Raw genomic sequence first — 24,620 nt, forward strand, 5'->3', positions numbered from 1 at the left:
GGAGTAGATCATCCACAGGGAAAGGGAAGGATCCAAGGATATCTTGCTTTTATTGTCCACACATTTTCCTCAGCTCTGCTCCCTTTCCCCCACAGGACTCAGTGGAGCTGATGGACAGGAAAACTCCCCTTAAGAGTATCCAGGAGACACCAGCAATGTTCCTCATGCAAGGTGATGATAAATAAACACCCCTAGATGCTCCCTCGGACAGAAACACTGGTGCATGCACAGCCTCATCCTGCTCCCCTCTCTTCCTCCCATCAGGAGGAAGCCCCGTTAGGGGAAAATATAAACGCGCACCTCCATCATGGCCTCAGCAGCTGGCCCTTGGATTCTTCCAGCCCCATTTTCCCCCACAGAGAGAAACAGAAACAGACCTACAAATGGTGCCAGTCAGCCCCAGACCTTGGGCTCCCTCTGGAAGCTGGCTTGGACCTCCTGGTCCCTGCAGTAGCCACCTCGTGATGCTGATCTCTGCAGTACCTGACCCAGACTCACAGCCACCTCATTGCCATGGTAAAATCAGGGAGCCCCTGATGGCTGGGAATGATTGGCATCTGACTCTAAGGCTTTGGAATGCTGAACTCTCACTTTATTAAAACTATATTATATTACATTATACTATACTATAACTATACGACAAAGAATACTGAAGAAAACTTGTGACTGTGTCCCAACAGCCAGGACACAGCTCTGAGTGATTGGCCAAGGAATCAAAACAATCCTCAGCAGAATCCAACTGACAAATCACTTCAGGTAAACAATCTTCCTAACACATTCCACATGTGCAAAACTGGACACAGACACTGGGCCCCTGTTGTGACCCATGGTCCCCACCTGAGCTGCTGGCACTGAAATGCACACACACAAACACAGAACAGAATGCCCTCCCTCAGGACAATGGGCAGAGGTGGAGTTTAGTGTCTGTAATGTGTCACAACCCTCCCAGGAAATAACCCCTGAGTTATTTGGGTATCACTGTCAGATTTGCTGAAAAATCTCTTCACCGGGATTTCTTCTCTTGGGAAGCTGAGAAGTCCTAGAGAAAAATGAAAACAATAATTATCTGATTGCTTCTCCCTGTTTTGCTGCTTTGGAATGTGGTTGGAGATTGTTTATCCAACATGTGAATTGTTTTGAATTAATGACCAATCACAGTCAGCTGTGTCAGGACTCTGGAAGCAGTCACGAGTTTTCATGATCATTCTTTGTAACCTTCTGTCTGTATCCTTTCTCTATTCTTTAGTATAGTGTTAGCATAGCGTTCTTTATTATAATATAAGTACATAAAATAATAAATTAGCCTTCTAAGAACATGGAGTCAGATTCAACAATTCCTCCTTCATCCTGGGGATGAAAATACCACATCTGGGCTTTCCCCATCTGCCATGGTGCTTCTGTGCTTTGTTGTGCCACAGACATGAGCCTTGGATCACATACCCTAAGACAACCTGCTTAAAGAACCCCAGAAGTTCATTATATTCATTATGTTCAATACATCATGATTAATGTATTGAGTAAATTCTTATTAGAATGTTAATGATTTATAGCTGCTTCCTCTAGAAGATGTATATAAAGGTCACTTTCTGAGATAGAATTACTTTCATGTAGAAATCAGACAGGTTCTCACTGATATTACAGGTGTATTCTTGAAGGATTTCACTGTTTGAAACCATATAAAGGACAAGGAAAGAGAGGTTTTAATATCAGGAAGTAATCCCTGAATTAGCAAACCAGACTAGTTCTGCATAAAATCACCAAGCAAGACAGAGATCAGGGACTTTTCTCATCTCCCAGGAACACTGTTTATTTAATTTCTTTTGCTGACAATTTTTAAGTTAAATCCTGTCTGGGTCGCCTCTTTTCCAGTCTTGATAATTACTATGGGCATTTCTAATATAAATTACAACCTAAATTGTTGAATGCAATTTCAAACTGTTGGTCTAATTAAGGAGCTTCAGACTCACAAAACATTAATTAATCATGGAGTATCTGGGCAGCATGTGTGTGTATGTTCATGCTCAAAATAAAGCAGCTAGCAAATCTTTCCTTGGTAGCTGTGCTTTTTAGACAATTCATTGCAATGATCACTAGTTCCTGAGTGCAAAAGGCATTGCTTTCCTGGCAAGTTTGCCCAGACAAAAAAAAAAAAAAAAAATTAAAAAAAGACACCAAAGTGCTTAGCAGCATCACATTCCCATTCCCAAGAGCCAGCAGGAGAGCAGCTTTGTGAGGTGGGAGTGCTTTGTTCCTCACCCAGTGCACAGCTTCACTCACACAGACACACACACGTGATATCAAACACAGCAGGACCTGCCCTCTTCCCCTCCCTCAGCAGAATAACAACTCTCATCTCCCTGCAGTCCTGGGAATAAGGGAATTCTTTGCTCTGGCTGCATCACAGCACCCTGCAAGTACAAATTTCTCCAATGACTAAGGGCTGTCTCGTCAGCCTCCAGTAACATACAGCAGACAAAGCAAAATGTATGAGAAAATTTATGAACTATAAGGCTGGGGGAAAAAAGAAAAAAAAAGATTGTGTATGAAAAACTACCTCTAGGCTAAGTTAAGCAGAAAAGCATGAGGGTCTTTCTGGCAATAGAAATAGAAAAGTAAATTTTCTAGGCTGACCTGGACACATTTAACAAAGCCACAGTGATAACTGGAGAAGAGTACAGGAGATGTGGTCAAGCTGAAAGTGATGAAACTGAAGTTGTACCTAATTTTGTCATTTACTGTTGTTATTAATTGAAAATGATAGGTTTCTCATCCAAAATATCACCCTTATTTTGTTGTGATATTGCTCACAAAGGGGACAATATATTACTGCAAATATGCAATTAATCTTCATTCAAGATGATTAAAGTGGTTCAATAACATGTTTTTCTCTGAAAAACAAGAAAGTTGAGTGCAAGCTATAACAAATGATTTGTTTTACAAACACTAGTTAGACAGAGACCACATTAATTAAAACAATGCAGAGGCCTGTACTCACATCTCATATACAAATTGGTTTTTGCCAACTGAAATTGATATCTCAGCGCAGTCCAGTGCCAATTAAAATATGAACATGAACATGTAGAGCAGTAGCAGGGGTGTGACAGCCTCTGTGTTAATGAATTCTAAGAGCAAAGGCTATTTTTACTTGAAGGACCCTTTGTAGTTAATACAGAATGTATCATATGAAACCCATCAAATATGCCAGACCACTGTGAAACCAGTGCATTTCTCACAGCCCATCACAAATTCTTATCAGCCCTTCTCCCATCAAACAGCTTTTGATAACCAAACAGCACCAAGTGCAGAGTAAGGAACTGCAGACCTGGACTTAGGAACAGGACAAGGGGGAATGTTTTAAACTGAAAGAAGGTAAGGATCAGGTGAGATATCAGGCGAGATCCCAGGATGAAATTCTTTGCTGGGAGGGAGGTGAGGCACTGGAACAGGTTTCCCAGAGAAGCTGTGGATGACCCATCCCTGGAAGTGCTCAAGGCCAGGCTGGATGGGGCTCTGAGCACCTGGTCTAGGAAAAAATGCTCCTGCCCATGGCAGGGGGGTTGAAAATGGATGATCTTAAAGGTCCATTCCAATACAAACCATCCTGTGATTAATATTTAGAAATAGTTTTTATGACAAATGACCAGTATGTAAAGCTATTTTCAATTGGTTTATGTGTCAGGATATATTTTGCTAGTAAAAGAAAAAAAGGAAGTTTTAACAAGCCATATAAACACCATCAGTTAATAGTTTGCATTTTGTGGTGGGGAAAAAAGATATCAAAACTGCAAGAAGAACAAAACAATTCTAAGTCAGTCTGGGGAAAAAGAACAATAATATGCAAAAGGTAAATTAATTCTTATAAAGAAAAATGTTGGCTCAACACTGCCTCTAGGAACGTAATTCTGGATTTTTAACAAAAGGGAAATCTAGAATGTTAAGGCTTCTCCTCAAGAAGGTAAGAAATGGTAGCTTCTAGTAGTCACTGATGCACAGAAGCACAAACCCCTCAAAGAAGTGACCACTTTCACTGCTGAGTCACATTAATTCTTTATGTAAAATTCAGGCTATCTTGAAGTTAATGAGCACAAAAACAAAGGGAGAAAAAAGAATAGTCAAAAAAAAAAAAAAAAAAAAAACAACCAAAAACCCAGAGGCCCAAGTCTGAGCGTGGCAGACATCATTTGGTTCTCTGAACTGTTCCTCTGCCCCAAACTTACAGCTACGGATCCTTCTCAAGCAGGGAAAGAACTTGCGAGGAGCTTGTGCCTGCATGATTTCTGTACAGCCTCTGAGCTGTTAAATCTGAAATCAGAAACACAATCCCCTAAGGCTGGAAATCCTGATAATTTTGGTCCTGTTGCAGGTTATTCAGATGCTCTGCACCAGTGGCTGTATGATTGCCTCCATAAATAGCTAATCAGACCCGTTACACTTAATAAAAACAAGTCAAAGTTTAAGTCACCGTGGAATACCCAGCCCTTGGCTTCAATGCATGAATGAGTTTGAAAGGAGCTGGCTGTTACAATAAAAATAACAGATTTAGCTATTAGCTGGTTTTTCCAGGGAAGAAAGCATGACAGAGCAGTTTGGGCCTAGAATTTTTGATGGATTAAGAGAACAACTTTGGGTCTTATCTTTGATGTCATGTAATGTGGGATTTATAAGCAAATTTAATTAAATAACAGATACAGAATGATCAGACTTCAGTCATGACAGCAACAAGCTCCTGCAGTGCTCATAATTATCATTTATTCTGTGCCATGCACAGGTCTGATTAGAATTTGAAATGAGCAAGCTCTAGTTCAGCACTTGGCACGATTATTTCGCTCCTGTGCTCTGAATAATTGCAATCTTCCCAATCTCCACACTTGGAATTGTGTTTTCTTGGAATTCAGATGAGCAGTGAGAAACATATATAATGGACAGACAGAACAGATTTATTTATCATTTCAAATTTCCCTTGCTACCTGTCTGCCCTTCTCTATTGTCAAGTGGATTTTTGCCCCTCTTCCATCAATTAATTTTGCCTGATTACCTGCCTGCTTCTCTCCCCACCTTTACTCTTCCCTCCTGATTCCAGAGCACAGATGCTGAATAAATGCCTTTATCACCAGGTCCTTCTAGTTCAGTGAGACAATATGAAGACCAAATATTTACGAGTTCTACTCAGCTGTTGTGGTAATACATAAGTGAGACAGCAGCTCTTGGAAGCAGCAACTGCTGACCCTTGCCAGGCAACTCTGAATTCCACTTAGGCAGCTTCACATGCCAAGAAATAAGTCACAGTCTGTTGCACACATTGGTTTGTGTACAGATTTTGCCATTCACACAAGTGTTCTATCTAACAGTTAACTCCCTGTACGCAGCTGCATTTAGGCATCCACTTAACACAGACCACAAACTTAAAATCCATTTCATATGTGTTATTTCCTAAATATATGTGTTATTTCCCAGCAAACTCTGATGTTTTGTTAAACATGTTTCCTCTTATTTGATTTACATTATAATAAAGCTGTCAATGTTAGTGCAGCACTTGAAAGGTCTCCTGATCCCTCCTCCTCCTGGAAGCCTCAGTCTGGAATATGAAGCACAGCATCTGATTTAGTATTCACTGTGTGCATGGTAACATTGACCTTGTGCCTCAAGTGGTTTTAATATTTCAGAGACATGAGGATTAAACTCCATGGGAACATAGAATGGAATAGTGGCAGGGCAAGAAGTGATGAATTAAAAAAATTTTAAAAAAATCATGTCCTATGTGATCAGACATCTAAATTAAAGTAATTCTACTGTCAAAACAATCAGTTAACTATGCAAGTAATTAAGCAAATGGTGTCATTATTCTTTAAATCTCTCTGAGAACGTTTGATGTGCTTAGTGGATAGCTGATAGTGATAGAGTGATAGTGATAGCTCAGGGGAAAGCTGATGGCTTTGTTTAGCTCCTCCGCTACCTGCTGTTCAATGCCCAGTGTGCCAAATGTCAGCACTTCTTGGGATGAGGGACCTGCATCATCACAGTCCTCAGGCAGGCAGCAAATGTCTCAGCAGTTAGGTGGAATTTTTAAAGAAGTTGGAGGGACATATTTTGAAGTTCAGAATTTGTCCTTCACTCCTCTGACTTCTTGGATCTCCACCATGAAGCAGGGATGAGACCCAGTGTATGGTGTGGCAGAGACCAGCACTGCTCCTGAGTGTCCCATCTCTGGTACAACACCAACACAAGCTGGAAGGCCCTGAGATTCTGTGAAGTCATGGACAGCACATGGTAGGTTATGGTGTTTCAAGCCATTTTTGATGTTTCAGTGTGTTTTAGCATGTTTTATCAGGTTTAGCAGAGCATTTATAGCTTTTTTGTGTTTGGGGGTTCTTTTGTGCATGTGTGTTTTTCAGTGGTTTTAGCAGTACATCTTCTTCCTTTTGCCTTTCCCAAGATTCTTAGAAGCAATAAAACCAGCAGGGAAGTGAAACTGTCCTCTGGCTACATCAGGCTAATCATCAATTAACTCCTATGTGAAGATGAGCCAGCATATTTTCCCCAAGATACTACCAAAGCAACAGAGAAAAGTAGAGAAAAACATTTTCAAGAACAGCATATCTTTTAAATTTATAAACAGAAATTAACATTTCTTTCTTATTTTTTACCTCTTGCCTCTGGCAAGTGTTTATAAACCTTTCCCTCTACAAATGACTGGAAGGAACCTGGAAACAAGAAAGCCAAATTAGGACCTAGGCAAGAATATTCTCAAATTACAAATAACCCAATGAAGAGTTCAATCTCATTGTGAAACCAAAATTGTTTTGTCTGAGAACAGAGATATAAAATTGAGCTGTTTGGGATCCATCACAGCTTGGGCTCAGACAGTAAATTCATTGTAGAAAATGAAGAGTAATTCTACTCTTACAACTCTTTCAGAGAACAAGATGAGATAGTAAAAGTTTATAGATATTGCCCTTGAAATATTTGCTGCTATGGAGATAGGAAGGGACTTGCAATTCCTACAATATAAAAAATCCAAACCAAATCAAATTTAACTCAATTATGTCCTTTACCCCAGGATTTTAAAGAGCTCTGGAAATTCATACTTTAGCGTGAATCACTGGCGAGAATGACCCAGTCCCACACTGGGAGCTGCAGTTCAAAATTCAGAGAACAGAACTAGAACATCTCCTTATGGACTTGTCAAGAGTTAAGCCAAACTTTCTGATAGCATAATAAATAGCCAGTATGTCATGGGTTTTTTGTTTTTAACTGCATTTTCTAAAGCTAGAAATATAATGGAATTGCTACACCACTGTGCAAGCCTAACCCGTCTAATAAATTAAATACTCCAAATGAAAATTAATGGATTTTTGATGCACTACAAGAAATTGTTTCTGTAAGTCAGAACTCAACCTGCTGTGCTGCTGAGAGCAAAAAGTGCACTTTGGTAATTGAGATGACTGATCACTTGTCAGGCATCAATATTGGTTATGTGAGTTTTCATTCTCAGATCCTCCAGGGAATTGATTTCCCCAACCTGAATTACAGGAACACTGTTTTACAGAGGGTTTATTGTCTCCTCCTTTGCTTGATGAACATGAATAAAATGAGGTAACTCTGAGAAGAGCCAGCCAAGCATTATAACCCTGGGAGCCATCCTGCATCCTGGAAAACTTCCTGCCCTGTGGCACAACCCACATGGCTGTGGACTGCTCAGAGCACCAACAAAATGCATTGGTTTTCTTGCAAGCAGGATCTGAGCAGATGAACTTGCAGGGCTATTATGCAAATAAGGACTTACAATTTCTTGCAAACAATGCCATCATTTTCACAGTGCCATTTTTAAGACTTCTGCTGCGAAGGCAGTTTTCATAAGAAGACATGCAATTTGTTAACCATTCAAAATCCTCTGAAGGGTACATAGCACTTGCGAGCTGTGATGATGTGCTTCCCTCTCTGGTGTTCTCCATCTGGAAATTTCCTTATGCATTACAAAGCAGGATGTTTCAACACTCAACCAAATTTGGAGAGAGGGGAAAATCAGTGCTCTTAAAAATGAAGTGATGCCTCATTGACAATAAGTCGCAAGGGTAATCAGAAATAAACTGAAGCTCCCCTGTCAAGTATTTGAAATATAAAATTTGCTGCCTCTCTTCATTAGAAAAGGATTTCTTTTATTAGTGAAATGTGCCACACTTGATGCATTCAAATTCTTTTATAAGCTATAGATAAACCTGACAATGTGGTGTGGAGACACTGCATTTTAATCTCCATGGCAGGGATGAAATAACAGCAGCTAGAAATGGCCATCATCACACACTGAGCCTGTGTCAGAGTATAATAGCTCATCTGCTCCTCACATTTGCAGAAATGACACAAAAAATCTACCCCAAAAAAGGTTTGGTGGGCCTGTTCAGATGACCACCTACCCGCAACATTGATTATTGAAACAAAGCATCCTCCATAGATTGAATAACGCAGTAGTCAAATGCGGGGTCTCATTATTAGGAAAAAGAAATTAAAGAGCACTTTACATTCCTCAGAGTTTTACTGAGAGTTTGACTTCACTAAAATTCATGGAGTTGGGCCACAGAAGCATATTTTCTCCTGCTGTTTGGGAAGAACAGATGTTTTGCTTTTGTCATATTGTCCTGCTTCCCTCCAAGGTTAATTTTCTTCATCCACTTCTGTGTTCCCTCTTTCCCCTCCTCTCCCTCTTACAAATCTGCCTCTCCTGGCTTGAGAAATTGGGATGAGCAATATTTCCATTTGGGGGTGTACTTGTCTGCTTCTGCAGAATCAGAGGCCAGAGCAGAGATTGCAAGGCATTTCAGTTTTAAAAGTAGCTGTTTTGGATTCCAAATCCAAGTAAGGAATTGGTCCAGCTGGACCAATGTCAGTTCAATCTGCCCAGCTGGGTATCTGCCCAACTGGCTATCAGAGTTGGAGAGCTCAGGGAAGACTCCTGTATGACAGCTGCAATTTAAATATAAAAAAAACCACACACAGTTGCATGTGAAGTAGAACAATGAATAACACAGAGAATTTAAAAATGTTGTTCATATCACCCCAGCTAAAAATATATGCAGCTGTAGCATCAGAGAAAGAGAGATGAGGCATAAAAAAATAGGTGTAGAAGCACACAGAATCCTGGTATTGCTCACTAACAAAAGATACTGTTATTCATCACAGAATTGATAATGAATATTGTAAAGGGGATACATCAGCACCTTCAGTCTTGCCAATCTCACAGCCAGATTACAAAGACCGGCCTGTGAGAGTTTTCTGAACATTCTGGAGAAACTGCAGACTCGAAGTCAGGCTTAGAAGAGGACATAACACTCCCAGTATCACTTGGTCAGCTCTTTCATCCACTATTGATGAAGTAGTTTCCCTGATATATTCACCTCTGCACATAAAGTCTTAAGTCATCAGTGACTGAAACGGAAATATTCATATTTGGGTAGAATTGATAAATACCTGCCTGCCCTGAGAGGATTTAAGGAGTCTGTAGCCTCACCACCAACCAGCAGAAACCCACTAAACAACATGTCTATTTTTGCTGCACCTCTCCAGTGTTGCTCTATCCCTTTGATGCACTGCTGTACCGAACCACTGGGGAAGCACAGAACTGGCAGAGCAGCCCATCATTTAACAGGGTAAGAGAGCTGATCTCAGCCTGGCCAGCAGCTCCCCCTTGGGAACCATTCCAGCAGCCAGAATCAGCAAGGCAGGATGGAGTCCAACCAAGAGCGCATGGCCCTCAGTCATTGGCAAGGACGTGGCAAAGTAGCTGTGCTCCATTTGTGCTTTGCAGAGCGCCAGGAATCTTTTGTAGATTGGTTTCTCTGTCTTTTTGAAAGGCTTGAAACAACCATGCTGATGTGCCTTAATTCTGGAGAGAAACTATATCCAGAGTTTCTGCAAGTCATAAAGTCTCAGGGCAAACTTCTTTTAAAAGGACAAGTTATTTTTGTAGCCAACAACGCTGGTGACTGCAAAGGTTGTCTCAACAGTAAACAAATTTCCAGGTCTTTGAGTGCTCAGTAGTTCTGACTCTACCCTCTAGCACAGCAAGGCACAAAAACAGGATGACAAAACAAGAAATGACAAAAGTTATGTCCTCATTTGAGAACACACTCTTTATCTCTGATAAAATCTGCACTCTTATCTGCAGTGTGATAATCACTCTTATCTACATGGAAGTGGGTTTCATGGGTGTCAAAACATGCTGCAGAGAGAAAACAGAGCCCTACAGTCCAATGGAAAGAAGTATCACCAATTCATAATTTCTCCCAGTGCTCCTGGATAAGAGATTGTCTCTAGATACTATCAACAGATTTATTATATATATATTTTCTTTAAAGGGATCTTTGTGCTCTGGCAGCTTTTATTGGGATTTCTCTGGAAAATATAATATATGGTACATAGGTTTTCATGTACACCAGAAACACAGGGGCAAGACTTTCTAATCTGGTGATGTATCAGTGCTGGGCTGAGTGCTCATAGATTAGAAAAAAGTAGATACAGTCATAGCAAATTACTTCTGAACTTCTCTGAAGCCTATAAAACTGCTATTACAATCCAAAGGAAGTGTGACAAGGTTCATCAAAGATTCATTGCTTGTTGTTGTAGACTTCAAATGATGAATGAGAGAGGGTACATTAAAATTCTGCTGCTGACACTAGCGCTTCAGGAAGCTTTTGGAGGATAAATACTGCTTCTACTTAAAGGCAACAGGTTTTGAAAGAATGAGTCACATTTTCCAATACAACTTAACAATCTTGTTTAATAATTAACATAAAGGGGCACTGGCTGCTCTCATCAGGCAAACACATGCTAGAAAATACAACAGATTCCTCCCCAGATATTCAGATATTCAAAGCCAAAGCATTGCATGCTGCTGGGATTATGGCAGTGCTCTGGGTGACAGGCAGGACTGATCAGATTTTTCCTCCTGCAGACCTTGCTAACTGCATCTAGGTTTTCAAGGCCAAAAAGTCAGAGAAGGAGCACATTCAGGGAATATCTTTGACATCCCTTGAGAAAAGGCTCTCAGATGACCTGAGGTGGCATGGCTTACAATGACCCCACAGCAGCAACTCTGAACCTGCCAGCAGCACTTGTCAAAAATGTGTTCTAAATTAACATGTTAGAAAAACAGCTTCCTTTTCTTGTTTAGTATAACCCCATAAGTGATGTTGCTGTTTGGACCTGCTTTATGTAGCAGGTAAAACGCAAAGATAACAGAAGAGCACTTCCTTTGTTCATTATATTAACAGACAAGAATTTATTCAGTTTTTAGATGGCCTGTGTGGGTATGTGCATATCAAGGAGCACATAATTAAATACTAAAGTATTTAAAAGCCTATAAACAGACAATAAAGGGGATATAAAACCCACTTTATATTCCTTTAGAGTTCATCTCATGCAAAGTCTTAGACAATATAAACATATATCAATATGTATTAACAAAAGCCTGCTTCAGGGCTGAATTTGAGGATCTAGAACCAAAATGTTATGTGGCAAAATCCAAGGGTGATAGAATCTGTAGTGGATGAAACAAGGGGTTAAAACAGGCCAAATGCCCCCCAGCAACCTGCACAACTCCACACCATGGAAGGTGACACCAGTGCCTGTAAATGTGAACACAGCCCTGCTGCTCTGCAGCCTACAAAAATTTATCATCCTTTGCCAGATTGAGGCAACTTCTGTGCTGCTGATCTAGGCTAATAACAAATTTGTGCTATTGCACATTTAAACATCAAACTCCTGTAGGAATGAGGCTTTATTAATTTTCCAGGATGAAAGGGAGTCTATCAAAATAGCTAATTTCCATTTGTACCTAGTTACAACCAAACTAGAATAATTTTATTCTCAAATAAATATCCACAAGCAGATGAAGGATTTGGATTAAAACCAGTGCCACTTTTTTTTAGTCTGAGCTTGCACTGGCTTTGCTTTAAATGCAGCACTGAAAGATGCATGAAACAGGATCCAGTGGGTGATAAAGAAAGAGGATAAATGGGTAAAGCCAAAAGGAATTAGAAGGGTGCAAAATACTGACATGAGGAGCAGTTTTGGTCACTATTCTTTACATTTTAGTGCTTTCTGGCAGCATCAAATTACAGCACACATGCATTCAGAGGCTGGAGCACACCTCAGTTTGTCAGTAGGCCCTGAGGCATAGCACCAGCCCAGGTCAGGTACCCATCTTGGTGGCAGTGGAACAAATGCATTTTGACTAATCCCACTGAATTCCATTGTTTCCTCCCATGAGAAAAAGTATTCATTGTTTAGGATTTTAACACCATCTAGGATGTGTAATTCCTGATTTCAGCTGTGCAGTACCAGGCACTACTCAGTGAGAGAAATGCCTCCATCTCCCAAGAGCTCATAAAACAGAGAGAAATCCTGCTTTGCTTGTTCTACAAGACTTGTACCAGGTATTACTTGTACTATTAAGTGCTTGTTGCTTTATATTGCTATGCACAGGTGAGAGCCCTTCCATAAGACTGGATGACTTCTGTGCTATTTAAAATGTTTCCATAAATCTTGGGGTGCTCTGTAAAAGTTGTTTTTTTCCAGTCAGGGTTTCACATTGATGATCGGTGGCTGCAACTCTGTTTAAAAACACTAAAACTGTCAGAACAGTGGGACAGGGAAATTTCTTCAGGTCTGTCAGGAGACTGGTGATATTAGGGATAATTTTTTAGGAAAAATGGAGCAACATCTCTTTGAGATTTAGACTAAACAAGAAATTTTGGCTTTTAATACTTTATTCTGTTGTCATAACACAGTACTCAAATATGGGGTTTCATTATTAGGAAAAAAAAATTAAAAAGCACTTTATATTCCTCAGAGTTTTACTGAGAGTTTGATTTCACTAAAATTCATGGAGTTGGGCCACAGAAGCATATTTTCTCCTGCATGGGAAGTTGGCCAGCAATTAGAGGTAATAAAATAACTACTTCAAGTGTGCAAGCACTAAAAAATTAAAAAACCACTAGACCTGTGGTTTATTTAATTGCATCGGAATATTGTCTGCAGCAAACAACTTCATTCTTTGGTTGAGGTGTATCACTGAAACACATAATCAGAATTTTGTTACAGCATGTTCACATGTTTTCTGGGAGAAAAGAAGGGGAATATTGTATTTCATTGGAGAATTTTCCCTCCTTCCCACCTGCAACTGCGTTACTGAGCAGAACAAAAATAAACCAGAACAATGTGCTCATGAGCAATGGATGATGGAAAAACTCAGCACAGCAGGAATCTGGAATGAGATCACCAATGTAAAGTTCAGAGGAGCATGGATGGCAGCCTAGTACTTGCTGCTTCCCAAAGAATAAAAAACTCAACTCTTGGTTTCTTTTGACCTTTTCATCTCCTGTTCTATTTGTAGCAACTCAAGCTTTATCTAACAACCAATAACATTCTTGATGAACTAAACTTACTGTATTTGTTTGGGTTTTTTTCTATTTTTAATTTCCACCAACCTCCTGGTAGAAATTGTGCAGTGTTAAGTGGGGCTCACATGAAACAGAAGGCATGATTTCCACCAACTTCCATGTAGCCAGATTTTTACCAAATTGGAATAACTTTCTGTGATAGCTTAACATGAGCATTGAAATTTTACCCTTATCCCTCAAAAATGCAGGTTCCCTTCCCATTAACATAATTCAGTTTAATGGATGTGGTATCAAGACCTAAAGAATCCTACCAGCAAAAGCCTAGAGACTTTTCAGTGTGAACCTATTCCCCACATAGAGGGAATGGGCATTAAATGGAAACAACAAATAATAATTTACCTCCAGTAAATTCAAGGAATTTGGATCATGTGATGTGATTTTTCTTTTTTTTTTTGGCAAAAATACCTGTGCAGAGATGGAATGGAGAAAAGGAAAGCAACAGATTGCTAATACCCTTGCTAACAATGTAGGATTACTCATGACCCCAACAGCATTGCCAGATCATAACAACCTCAGAGCAGTTTCTGTAAGGTGTAGGTTGAAGAACTTTTTCTTTTTCTTTGAGAGGCTTAGTGCAAAAGGAAGAATATGGCTCAAGGAAGCAGATGGAAAAACATTTCTGACAGCTTAAGTACAGTTAATTATTTGTAGGCGAAGCATTCTGCTATCAGCACTGATTTGCTGTGCTTGAAACTGAAACAGTCAGAGCAGCAACAATTTTATTCAGCATCACTGCAATTACCTGACTATAAATAGGAGACCTTGCCTTTCATCCCTTCCAGGAACAGCTAAAGGCCAGCACACTGTGTAGATGCCTCTTTGGTAAGCAGCTCATCCAAGTCTCATCCTCTCCCATTTTTTCCACCTCTTACCTTTTTCTTTTAAGCAGATTCAATAGTTACTGGAAAAAGAAAAAAAAGAGAGTACAACATGTATGGGAAGAGTTCACAAGGTAAGTATCACCTCTTTCACTTCACAGATAGTGGAGCTGAGGAAAATGAAAACTCACTTAAGAACATGTTCATTTCACACTTGCTCCAGAAGGAGCAAAGGGTGATGATGTGTTTTCTTCTGTCTTCTGGGATTTATCATCAAATAAACCCCAGAAGATTCTTCTCTCTGTGAGAGAAGAGAACTCTGCTCCTAAATAATGACATCCAGCCTTCTGGGGAAAGAGACAGGAAGAAAGTAGGCTTGCAGAGGAAATCTCCAGCCTCCACTAACCAACAAGGAGGAACTGGAGACAAAAAGGATAGCACAGATTATTTCTCCCTCAAAAGTGTGACATGGGGAGGACACTTCCTTGTGACCAAAGATAACAGTATTATTTTCTATTCTTCCCTGGCTTTGGTTAAAGCAGAATTACAGAATCTCCTGAGCTGGAAGGGACCCACAAGGATCATCAAGTCCAACTCCTGGCTCTGCAGACTAAATTCAATGAAAGGGAACATAATATTAATCAGTTTTTCCATCAGCTTTAAGATTTATATCAAAGAGACACAAAATGCTATTGAGAGCTGTGTGATTACTTTTTTGAATAAGTATTATTGGAAAGAACTGAGACTGTTAGCTTTTATTGTCCACTCACAGCAAGGACTAATTAGAGTAAGACACTCTCCAGAATACTCTGAACAATTGTGATTATTCACTCTTAAGAAAGATTAATTTAACTGGAAAGACAGCAGAGAAACCCTTTAAAGAAGACATGGAGAATAGAGTTTTCTATGGGAGGACAGGAGACAGCTCACTTTTAACAGAATGGAGGGTGAAAAGGACTTCTTTCTCTATATATTGAAATCTTAAGCAGCATGAGAGAAAGTGTACTTAGGCTAATGTTGGCTCAAAAGCAAGTGGAATAAATTATCTAAGAATAAATTTATTCTGGAAATGAAAAAAAAAAAAAAAAAAAAAATTCAAGTACCAGAGCAGTGAAATCCTGGAAACACTCACTCAAAGCAGTAGAAGGATCAAATGAAGTGTTCTGCTTTCCAGTGGAGCTTGGTAAGTGTATTGATGAAGTTGCCTGTAATAGAGAAGCTCTTTCAAATGACCAAGCACATCCACTGCAGACCTTGAAGTCCCCTGAGGTTACATTCAGAAGACCCACATAAACAACTGCTCTTTGTGCAAAGTCAAGAATTACAGCCCAAGGCCAGTTACAAAAACTCACAGAGCTTCTACTCAGCCCTGCATGCAAATAGTTGACCTCCTACCAGTCCAGCTCATCCCTGAACCTCAGGATTTGAAAACTGTGTGTTTTTAGGCAAGAAGCAATCATACTTTCACTCACCCAACCTCACAAAATCCCAAGCCTTTCAATGAAACTGACTTGAAAACATGTATTTGGACTATAGGGAACCTGAAGTAATTTCTTTTCATCTCCTGTGAAATCCTAGAAGATGCATGGAACGATTCAGCCACCTGCTCAGAGCTCAGAGATGAAAGTTTTATGAGGTAGCAAGACATCTACAAGTTATTCACTGAGACTTGTTCCTGTGAATCTGGTTCCTATACTGCTGTAGAACTAGATGATTTAGTCCAGATGCAGAGATGAAATTCAGTTACAAACAACCATCAGCTTTTCATGGGTTGTGCATTAATTATTCCTCTGCAGCAGGGCTCCATCAGTTAGCTCTGTAATGATGCAGTGAAATTCCTTAGCTCAGGCCCACTCCAAGAGAACATTTCTGTATTGCCAGCAGGGTCAGTGTGATTGCAAGAGCAGCTCAGCCACCTCCGTGGTGGGTGCAATCCAAACCCATGAACCATCAGAATCCAAATCAGCTTCCCAACATCTGATTTGGCAGCCTGATGCTTCTAGAACTGGATATACTACATTGTATGAAGATAAAATGCATCCAATAAAAACAAACTACTGTAAATTAAAGCATGTCAGCCCTTGGGACAACTTCATATAAATATTGTTAGAATGATCCCAGTATAATGCTTGCACAGGCCAGCTAGCCCCATTCCAAGCAATGCCCAGGCAGGATTTGGGAGCTGGCATTGTCCAGGAGCAGAGTTATCACGCAGCCACTGTGCTTTGCTGGTTAACAGGATTTAATTTTGTTACTGCACAGACCAAACCAGGGTGAGTCCTGGCACTGCAGGCACACAGTAACTCCAGCTCCACAGGGAACATGCCAGACATGGGATGACTCAGCAGCCATGGTGAGACTGCATCTCTCCAGCTGAGCTGCTGTGCCCAGCCTAGAAACACCTCAGAGCTTGGTTCAGGATCAGTCTGCTGGCTCTCAGTAGCCAGACCAAAGGTGGTGACCAGGGAGCTCTTGCTAACAGGACCAGCTGTGAACAAGACAGATGGGCCTCTCCACACTGTTCTCTGCCAATCTCTGGTAGAAACCCACCTTATGCAAGAGCTAAGCAGTGTCTGTGAAGGCTCTGGTGTTAGTCTCGAGTTTACAGCCTTGCTACTACCCACAGCACCAGTGACTTTGAGGGAATGAGTCTGGGTTCACCTGGATCAGCACTGAAATATATTTAGCAGCAGTTCTGGACACTTGATGCCTTTGACCTGGCAAACACATGGACCTAAAATGTAAATAGATTGTGAGTACTTATGTAGATATGGATTTGTATATACATATATATGTATAAAGATATGCAGCCCATATAAATGAATTCAAATGAGAATTCTATGACAAAATTTTAAAACCTTTAAATTATAAAAAAACTGAACATCTTTCAATAGGAACCTCATACAAGACAAAGATATTTTGTGTATTTGTTCCAGCTTAAATTTTACAGCAGAAGTAAAACTTCAAAACAGAATTAAAGACCACAATTAGCTGGTCCAGTATTTGCTATCCAGCATTGTGATAAATATAATAGCTATGTTACAATCCTCTTTAAATATATGCAGCTTTTACCTGGTTTGGGTTTGTTTTTCAGTCAGAGGAACACTATTCTGATAAGTGCTTGGCCTGATTAGGTTAAACCCAATGTATTTCTACATCTCACTGTATGGTGTTGGTACATCACAAATGAAGTACAGAAATATACTGGATGTTCACCTGCAGGAATAGCATACAGTTAGAATACAGAACACTGAAACTGCAAATTCTTTTGGTATTGTTGTTTTGGTTGGGGAAAAAAAAAACCCAACAAACCAAAACCACTGAAGCAGTTCCATGAGACTTGACATTCCTGTTTGACCAGTGTCATGAGAACAGCCCTGCAGTTCAGTCACATATCCATCCAAAGTCCACTCACTGCTTGTTTTCAGAATGCTGTACAGCTCTTCTTTCCGTGTAAGATCATCTTGTCCTGTGCTTCCTCAGTCCAGAATAGTCCTTAAGAAAAGGAATGCTGCTTCCTGGAAGACAGCAGGGACTACAGGCATTATAGTTTTAATGAATCCACTAAACCAAGCAGCATTATCCCTGGAAAGGTGAATAGTTGTATAATTTGGTCCATGTTGTTGCAATTTTTTTTTGTTTGCTTGGGTTTTGAAAATCATTTGCTGCAATACATTGAGAAACAGGAGACAAACAGAATTAACTCAGCCATTCTCCCATGGTATTCTGCTTCTCTTTGCTGGATCTCTCTTTCATGTACTGTATTTACTGCTGGGGTTCAAAGTTTTCCTCTTTGCTGTTTTTAATCATGCATCCCTTGGTTCACTCGTCCTTGCACCTCCAGCCTTTGTTGTTTTCAGTCCTCAGTGATGATCTTTCAGTTAAGAGCTCACCAGAGTGTAGATCATGCTGAATGTAAAAGAAAGACACAATATGAAAGTATCCCTTTGAAGCATGCAGAGCACTTTGATTTTTATAACCCTTTGCTGTCTGTTCCTCAGGTCTGGCTGTAATGGCCTCTGCTTTCCCTTGCATTCTTTCTATCTCTCTAAAGCATCTTAATTATGGTGTGTTCAAGATGGGTATCAAAAGGCACTCAAGAAATAACAAATTCATTATCCACATCCTACTGCACCACAAGCTGTGTTTGAGCTTTTTAAAGCTCAGTCTGATGTCTGGATTTGAACAGCAAAGAAACAAAACCATTTTGCTTTAGTGTGTTTGATCTTTCAAACTTCAACCAGCAACTCTCAGCAGGGCAGGCAAGGTTTTCCATGAAATTGCATTGTTTTGATTCCTTTGGAAAAAAACCTCTGTGCACTAGAAGAAACATAAAATGCAGCCACCAGCTGGACTGAATCCATACATATTAAATGCAACTCCGAAAAGCAGAGAAAACAGTATATATTGCCACAGCTCCATTTTGCTGCAATTCTAATTCTGTCAATACCCAGGAAAGCATTGAAAAAATGTCTGTAATTTATACTATTTTATCTAGCACCAGGCAGTGGATTTTGGATGGTGGCCATGTTTCAGATTGAAGGGCTCAGAGGAAGCTGCACAGCAGTAAAGTCTCAGGAGAAATGATACACCATGCTGCTGAGCTGACTTTGATCCCAACACAAAAACGTGGAGTTAAAAAATGCTTTTCCCCCAAAAACCTCAATAACATTTAAAAGGAATATTGAGAAACAACAACGTGCAGCAGTGACTCCTGAAGGTGTGGTAACAGCAGAACAGGTCAGACACCAATAATCAGAGGAGATAAACATATTTTTCTTCCACCAGCACAAAAACCTGCCTTGCAGAGGGATGACATGCAAGACCGGCTTGAAGAGGCAACTCTAAGCAAATACATCATGGAGGAAGGAGTAGAAGAAAACTACAGCATCACCTCCATTTAAAGTTTGTTAGAGTTTGTTGCCCAGTAGTTTTTATGATGTGATTACACTGGGATCCTGGCAAGGCCTTATCTTAAATGATCCTGATGTATTTTTGCACTGAGCATTTGTGCCTGTGCACTGAGGACATGTGACAGCTGAAAGGGGCAGGGGGACAATGCCCAAGTGGTGTGCATATCTCCATGAATATACTTTATTTAGGGGTTTGGATCATGCACAGGCTTTGCCCTATCATAAAAGGGAACCTGTAGGAATGACTAGGGGCATGGTGCATCCCATGTTCCAACCCAACATCTACCTATCCATTTATTTACCATCTTGTGTATTGCTATACCAAAGGTATAGTATTTTTCTTACGATCCTCTGGAATCATATTATTTGATGTAGTGCCATTAGCTCTATTTTACCATCCCAAAAGATCATACAGAGCAGCAAAATTTATTTCCTTTGGTTGGTGCTTGGGCCTGGCTCAGGCCTTAGGTAAACACTAAATATTGTGTACTGAAGTGCCAGCACTAAGCAGGAGTGCTTCCCTCAATCAACAGCAGAACCAAACTTTTAGGAGACTAAGGACATTGTCCAATTGGTTCCTAAATGCAATTCCACAGGTGAAATGAAAAGCAGCTTAGTAAAATGGCCAGACTTACCAATAGAGATAGTAGAAGAAGGAAAGGAGGTAGAAGGCCAGCTTACACCAGGCCTCTTTCTGGCAGTAACTCAAGGTGTCTGCGTTCATGACTGCAGGTGGATCATAGGCCAGCTCTGAGCTGTCTGCTGGGCAACGAAAATACCTGAAAGAGCAGGAGAAGACACCTGGAATGACTCTCTAGTAATCTGTGTTAAGTATGTGCAGATACACACCTGGCTACCATCTTCCATGATATAGCAGGAATTCCCCTTTACTTCCCAAGTCTCTATTTCCAGACATTGCAAAAATCAGGATGCTGTCTAAGCAATCCTTTCTTACAGAACCAAGCAATTAATGAATGTGGATTTTCTGTGGTCTATTAATTCTTCAGATCAAAACATTTCCCCTTCCTACAGAGTTATTTCTGGCTTATCCACTCATAGCTCACACATTGTGAGTGACAATATATGGTGGTTTGTGATCACAGAGAAGAGGAAGGATTACGGGGCTTTTACTGCACCTACACAACTGATTTCAGACATGATGAAAGGTGACAGTCCCAGCCAACTGCTGGCTAAGCTCCTCCAACTCTGAAAAGGAAAAAATCCAATATGGAGCAATGTAAGAAGTAGCTGACCAATGTTTTCTACATGTGGCATTGCTCAAAAATTTTCATCCAAATAATTTTCTTCAGAAAATATTTTTCTTCTTACACAGGACAAATTTCTAATTATTCTCAACAATGACTGAGTGTTTGAGAAAATCGTGACAGAAGAACTTTTTTGGCAAAGGAGCTTTTGTCTCAGGTAGTTTGCAGTAAAAAGCAAAAGCAAAACAAACAAAAAAAGAAGTCCTCAACAAAGTTAATGAACTGCTCTAAGATCAGCACGAATCAGAGGAAATATTGTTATTTCTGCTGCTTTGACAAAGTAAGCAGAAGATTGCTGATTGCTTACACATGGATAGACAGACAGGAAGATCTAAAAACATCAAGCAAGTGATCAGCAGCAAACTTTGACAGGAGATGTTCTCAAAATAACTTTGCCTTTCTCCCTTGCAATGTCAGTCACATCCACTTACAACCGCTAATAAGATTGCTAGCTCTTTTATGAAGAACCACAGGTGGAATCTTGCTTAATTCTCTTCATTTGGATGAAGATATTACACAGTGTCTTCCTATGGTTCTGTGCAGAACTTTACACAATGAATCCAAACCTGCCTTAATTAAAGCAGGAGTAGCTATGGAGCATCTATAGCAAAGCATATGAAGAATCATAGGAAAAAAAAAAGAATTAAAAGTTTTCTCCAAAGGTTGATATCGTTACTTAAAATCAGACAATTTTCCCCTTGGAAAGAAAAAAAATTGTTTTTAGAAATTTTTTTAATGGGTCTCGTTGTCACACTAAGGGTTGTTAACCCTTAGCAAAAGAGCAGCATAAGATATTGTCATTTTTATTGCAGCAGAACAATAGAGAGAAAAGCACTTGTAGCTCATTTTATTTGCTTTCTGAGAACTATACTGGCACTCTAATTTCTGAATAATACACTTTATCATATGACTCTGCATTACCACCAAGCTTTTGCAGAAAAGAAAAGTAAAAAAAACTACTGTTTTTCAGTTCCTGGTTGAGATGATGATTTTGACTTCTTTACAGAATTATTCTTCTGCTACCATATGTACCTTTGTAACACAAAGAGACCCTGACAGACAAAAATCATCTGTGCTTTTACAAACATTGTGAAAATGCAGAACTAGGGAAGTCTCCAGACCGACTACCACAAAACCTGATATCTTTTGGTGATTTTCAGAAGCAACAGAAGGTTCCTCCACTAGAATGCAGAGGGAGATGCAGCAGCAGCAGCTGCAGCCCTGTCTGGAAAACAACAGCCGTCTTGTGTGATCAACTCTGGAAGCCCCTTGGTGAATATAAACACAATTTAGAGGTCCAGAGTGGGAACACTCCCCACTTCTTCATATGGGTAGTGTGAAGAAACAGCTCTTCATCTACTCCAATCCCTACTCCACAATTCTCTGAAAGAGGATTCCCTTGCAGAACAGAAATTCCCTACTGTACAGAAAGAAAAAACTTACTTTACACTGAAAAAAATATCTAAAAGCTGCCAAAGAAGATGAGACACAAAAATCTGTCAACCTTCCCAGTCTGTTTCACAACTACAATGGAAAGGTTTCCTTGCTAGGGCTGAATGAAGAGGTCCAAGCTCTTTCAGATATGAATTGTCTTGCAATTCCCCATCTGTGAAGTATTTAGAGCCTCACCAAGCTCCACATTCCAGCATATTTCACTTCCATGTTTTCACTTGTGATGAGTGCATCCTGACACCCTTCATCATATTCATCCAAGTAACTGAAAGCCACATTGTATTATCATATGTTCTCCTTAGCCATTCTAAATCATGAAAAAATTTCCTTTTTCTCTGGAAATGTAGGTTTCAGTGGCTTATAGGCAAGAGCCTCTAGGCAAGAGATGCTCATCTCCACTCCTATCACTGTCCTTCATTGTTCACACAACCTGCATGTGTGATGAGCTGACAAGCAAGGCTAACAAGCAGCCAGCATATAAAAGAAGGGCTTACCTCCAGAAGTGATAAAAAAGCAAAGGAACATTTAACCCCAGCGTGAGCCACTCCTGAGCACATAAAAACATGATGCAGAAAAGACTGTGGATGGAGTACTCCGGCAGCACCAGCTAAAAGGAAAGGAACAGAAAGAACAGAAGTCAGTAACACAAACATCTCTTTGATTTTAGCCACCTAGGTAGTTTTTCAGAGAACAAATCAACTCTGCAAGTCTTGGAAGTCTCCTGTGTGTCTGTCCCTAGACACACCTCAGCTGGCAGAGAGCATGGCTTTGAGCAAGGAGCACAGCACCCAGGGCCAGGTTTGCTAAGGCTCTGTGCAAATTTGTACTCCAAGACATGGGACAAATCACTTACTGTCTCATCTGGTGTTCCAGATCTCTCTCTACAAAACATACATTATATTAATGCCTCCCTCACAAAAGCATTTTGAGATGAAATGAATGCCAGTAAAAGAGTTTTCAAAGAATGAAGTGTTATTACTGAAGCATTCAGAGAGGAAACAAAGCTACTCCTGAAGTTTTGCTTCTACATTGGAGGAATGTCTCTGGAAAAACAAAGCACTGCTTCTACCATTTAGACATCTTATATACAACTTAAAGAGATCAAATCCATTACCAAGTCAGTCTTGCAAGCACAAACCCACTAAGACAGGAAATTCACTTCCTAAGAAAATCCAAGGCTCCCTACACTCGTTGTTTCAGAACCATGACGATTCTTTCTATTAAAAGAGAAAATGAGTGGGCAGCTGGCAGAAGCAGAAATGTATGTGATGTTGATTCAGAGTAGTTATTTCAAAAGGCACTTTGCTTTCTTCACTGCTTTCTCATTTCTTAGCTGTCTTTCTTCTCTTGTTTTCTTCCCATGTCTTTTCTCAGAAATCTCTGTTTCTTTTCTTCAAGTCACAGAAAAGACTAATTTCCAGCAGTGCATATTTCTCAAAACTAGACAAACTCATACGCAACTCATCTGCATGCACTGCTTCATCTTGGAGATACATCAACCAAAACTAAACCACAAGAGGCATTTGGGGGCTTTTTTTGATGACAATTCATTATCATCTGTCAAATAATTAAAGTGAGCCCTATTTTTTTTTTAACAAGGTAAAATTTACTACACAGTTTTTCCAAATAACTACTCCCATAGAGCTGTGCTGCAAGGAATTCCATCATCTTGGCTCTAGGAGTCTTTCCACCTCACATGGGACATACTGTTTAAATGCATTTCACTTCAGCACTTGAAGAACTTAACAGATTTGGGCATCTCCGTGACTGTGCCTTCAACTTAAACATTCTCAAGGGCTTATTTTATGGGGATGAGAAATCATAATACAATTATATTCTTCAGATTCCAGATGGTACTTATTTATCACTGCTGGATCTTTTTTTTTTTTTCAGTTTGAGAATGTGATTTACAACATGACTATAACCTTTCCCCAAAGAATGATTCATCTTCATAACAAATTGTAGACCAGAAAGGTCTTCATGATGTACATCTGCCCACTGAACATCACAACACTCAAAAGCATAATATTACATTCATTTTCACATATTTGATTGCTGGTTCCAACGCAATACACAAACTTAGCTAGACTGCAGCCCTGGTGCCTGATCAGTGGGCTGGCTGGTAATAACAGGGAAGGAAACCCATGGTGAATATTTATGCAGAGCTAGAAAAACAAACCAAGAATCTGCAGTGAAATTAGAAAGGAAGCAAAGGAAGCTGAGGACTCTCAGAAGTAGGCTCACTTTCCAGTCACAATTTCTGGTGTAAATTAAATCTATCTATACTTGTGGTAGAATAGCAAAAGGGTCATTGATGTCTCTTCAACCTTTTCTTGGAGTGGTATTTTCCTGTAGACATAAATAAGAAGGGATCATTGCTAATCACTGTTTCTGGAGAGAATTCCTGCAAAGAAGGAAACAAAGCTCAGCCTGCAAAGCCAGTTACATTCAGCTGATGTACTTCACAGACCAAATCTAAAAGGAGGTGTGAGACTTGGAAGCATAAAGTATAGAAAGGCACTAACTAACAGCAAAGCTTATGAGGTCAAGTAAATAACTAAAATAAAACACTGCCTCAGTTCTTGGCTCTAAGAATCATCCTGCAATTTGACACTATATCCTCTGAAAACAATGAAAACTTCAAATCAACTTTAGCAAACATGGGATTCAGCTCCTGGAGAGAAGAAAGCTGGCTGAGAAACAAGCAGCAGTCAATCC

General features: G+C 39.9%; 1 protein-coding gene across 1 annotated transcript in view; it reads right to left on the minus strand.

Moving 5' to 3' along the window:
• Positions 1 to 17,358: 17,358 nt before the first annotated feature.
• CNIH3 (cornichon family AMPA receptor auxiliary protein 3) overlaps positions 17,359 to 24,620 on the minus strand; it is a 44,911-nt gene continuing 37,649 nt past the window's right edge. Inside the window, exons 4-6 of the mRNA XM_054290425.1 lie at positions 22,397 to 22,509; positions 19,821 to 19,964; positions 17,359 to 18,181 (exon numbers count right to left, since the gene is read on the minus strand). Coding sequence (XP_054146400.1) covers positions 18,154 to 18,181; positions 19,821 to 19,964; positions 22,397 to 22,509 — 285 coding nt within the window. The 3' untranslated portion in view covers positions 17,359 to 18,153. The remainder of the gene's footprint in view (positions 18,182 to 19,820; positions 19,965 to 22,396; positions 22,510 to 24,620) is intronic.

The sequence above is a fragment of the Melozone crissalis genome, unplaced genomic scaffold, assembly GCF_028551555.1.
Source record: "Melozone crissalis strain CALT ecotype California unplaced genomic scaffold, PUWL_Pcris_2 ptg000081l_1, whole genome shotgun sequence".
Classification (NCBI taxonomy): domain Eukaryota; kingdom Metazoa; phylum Chordata; class Aves; order Passeriformes; family Passerellidae; genus Melozone; species Melozone crissalis.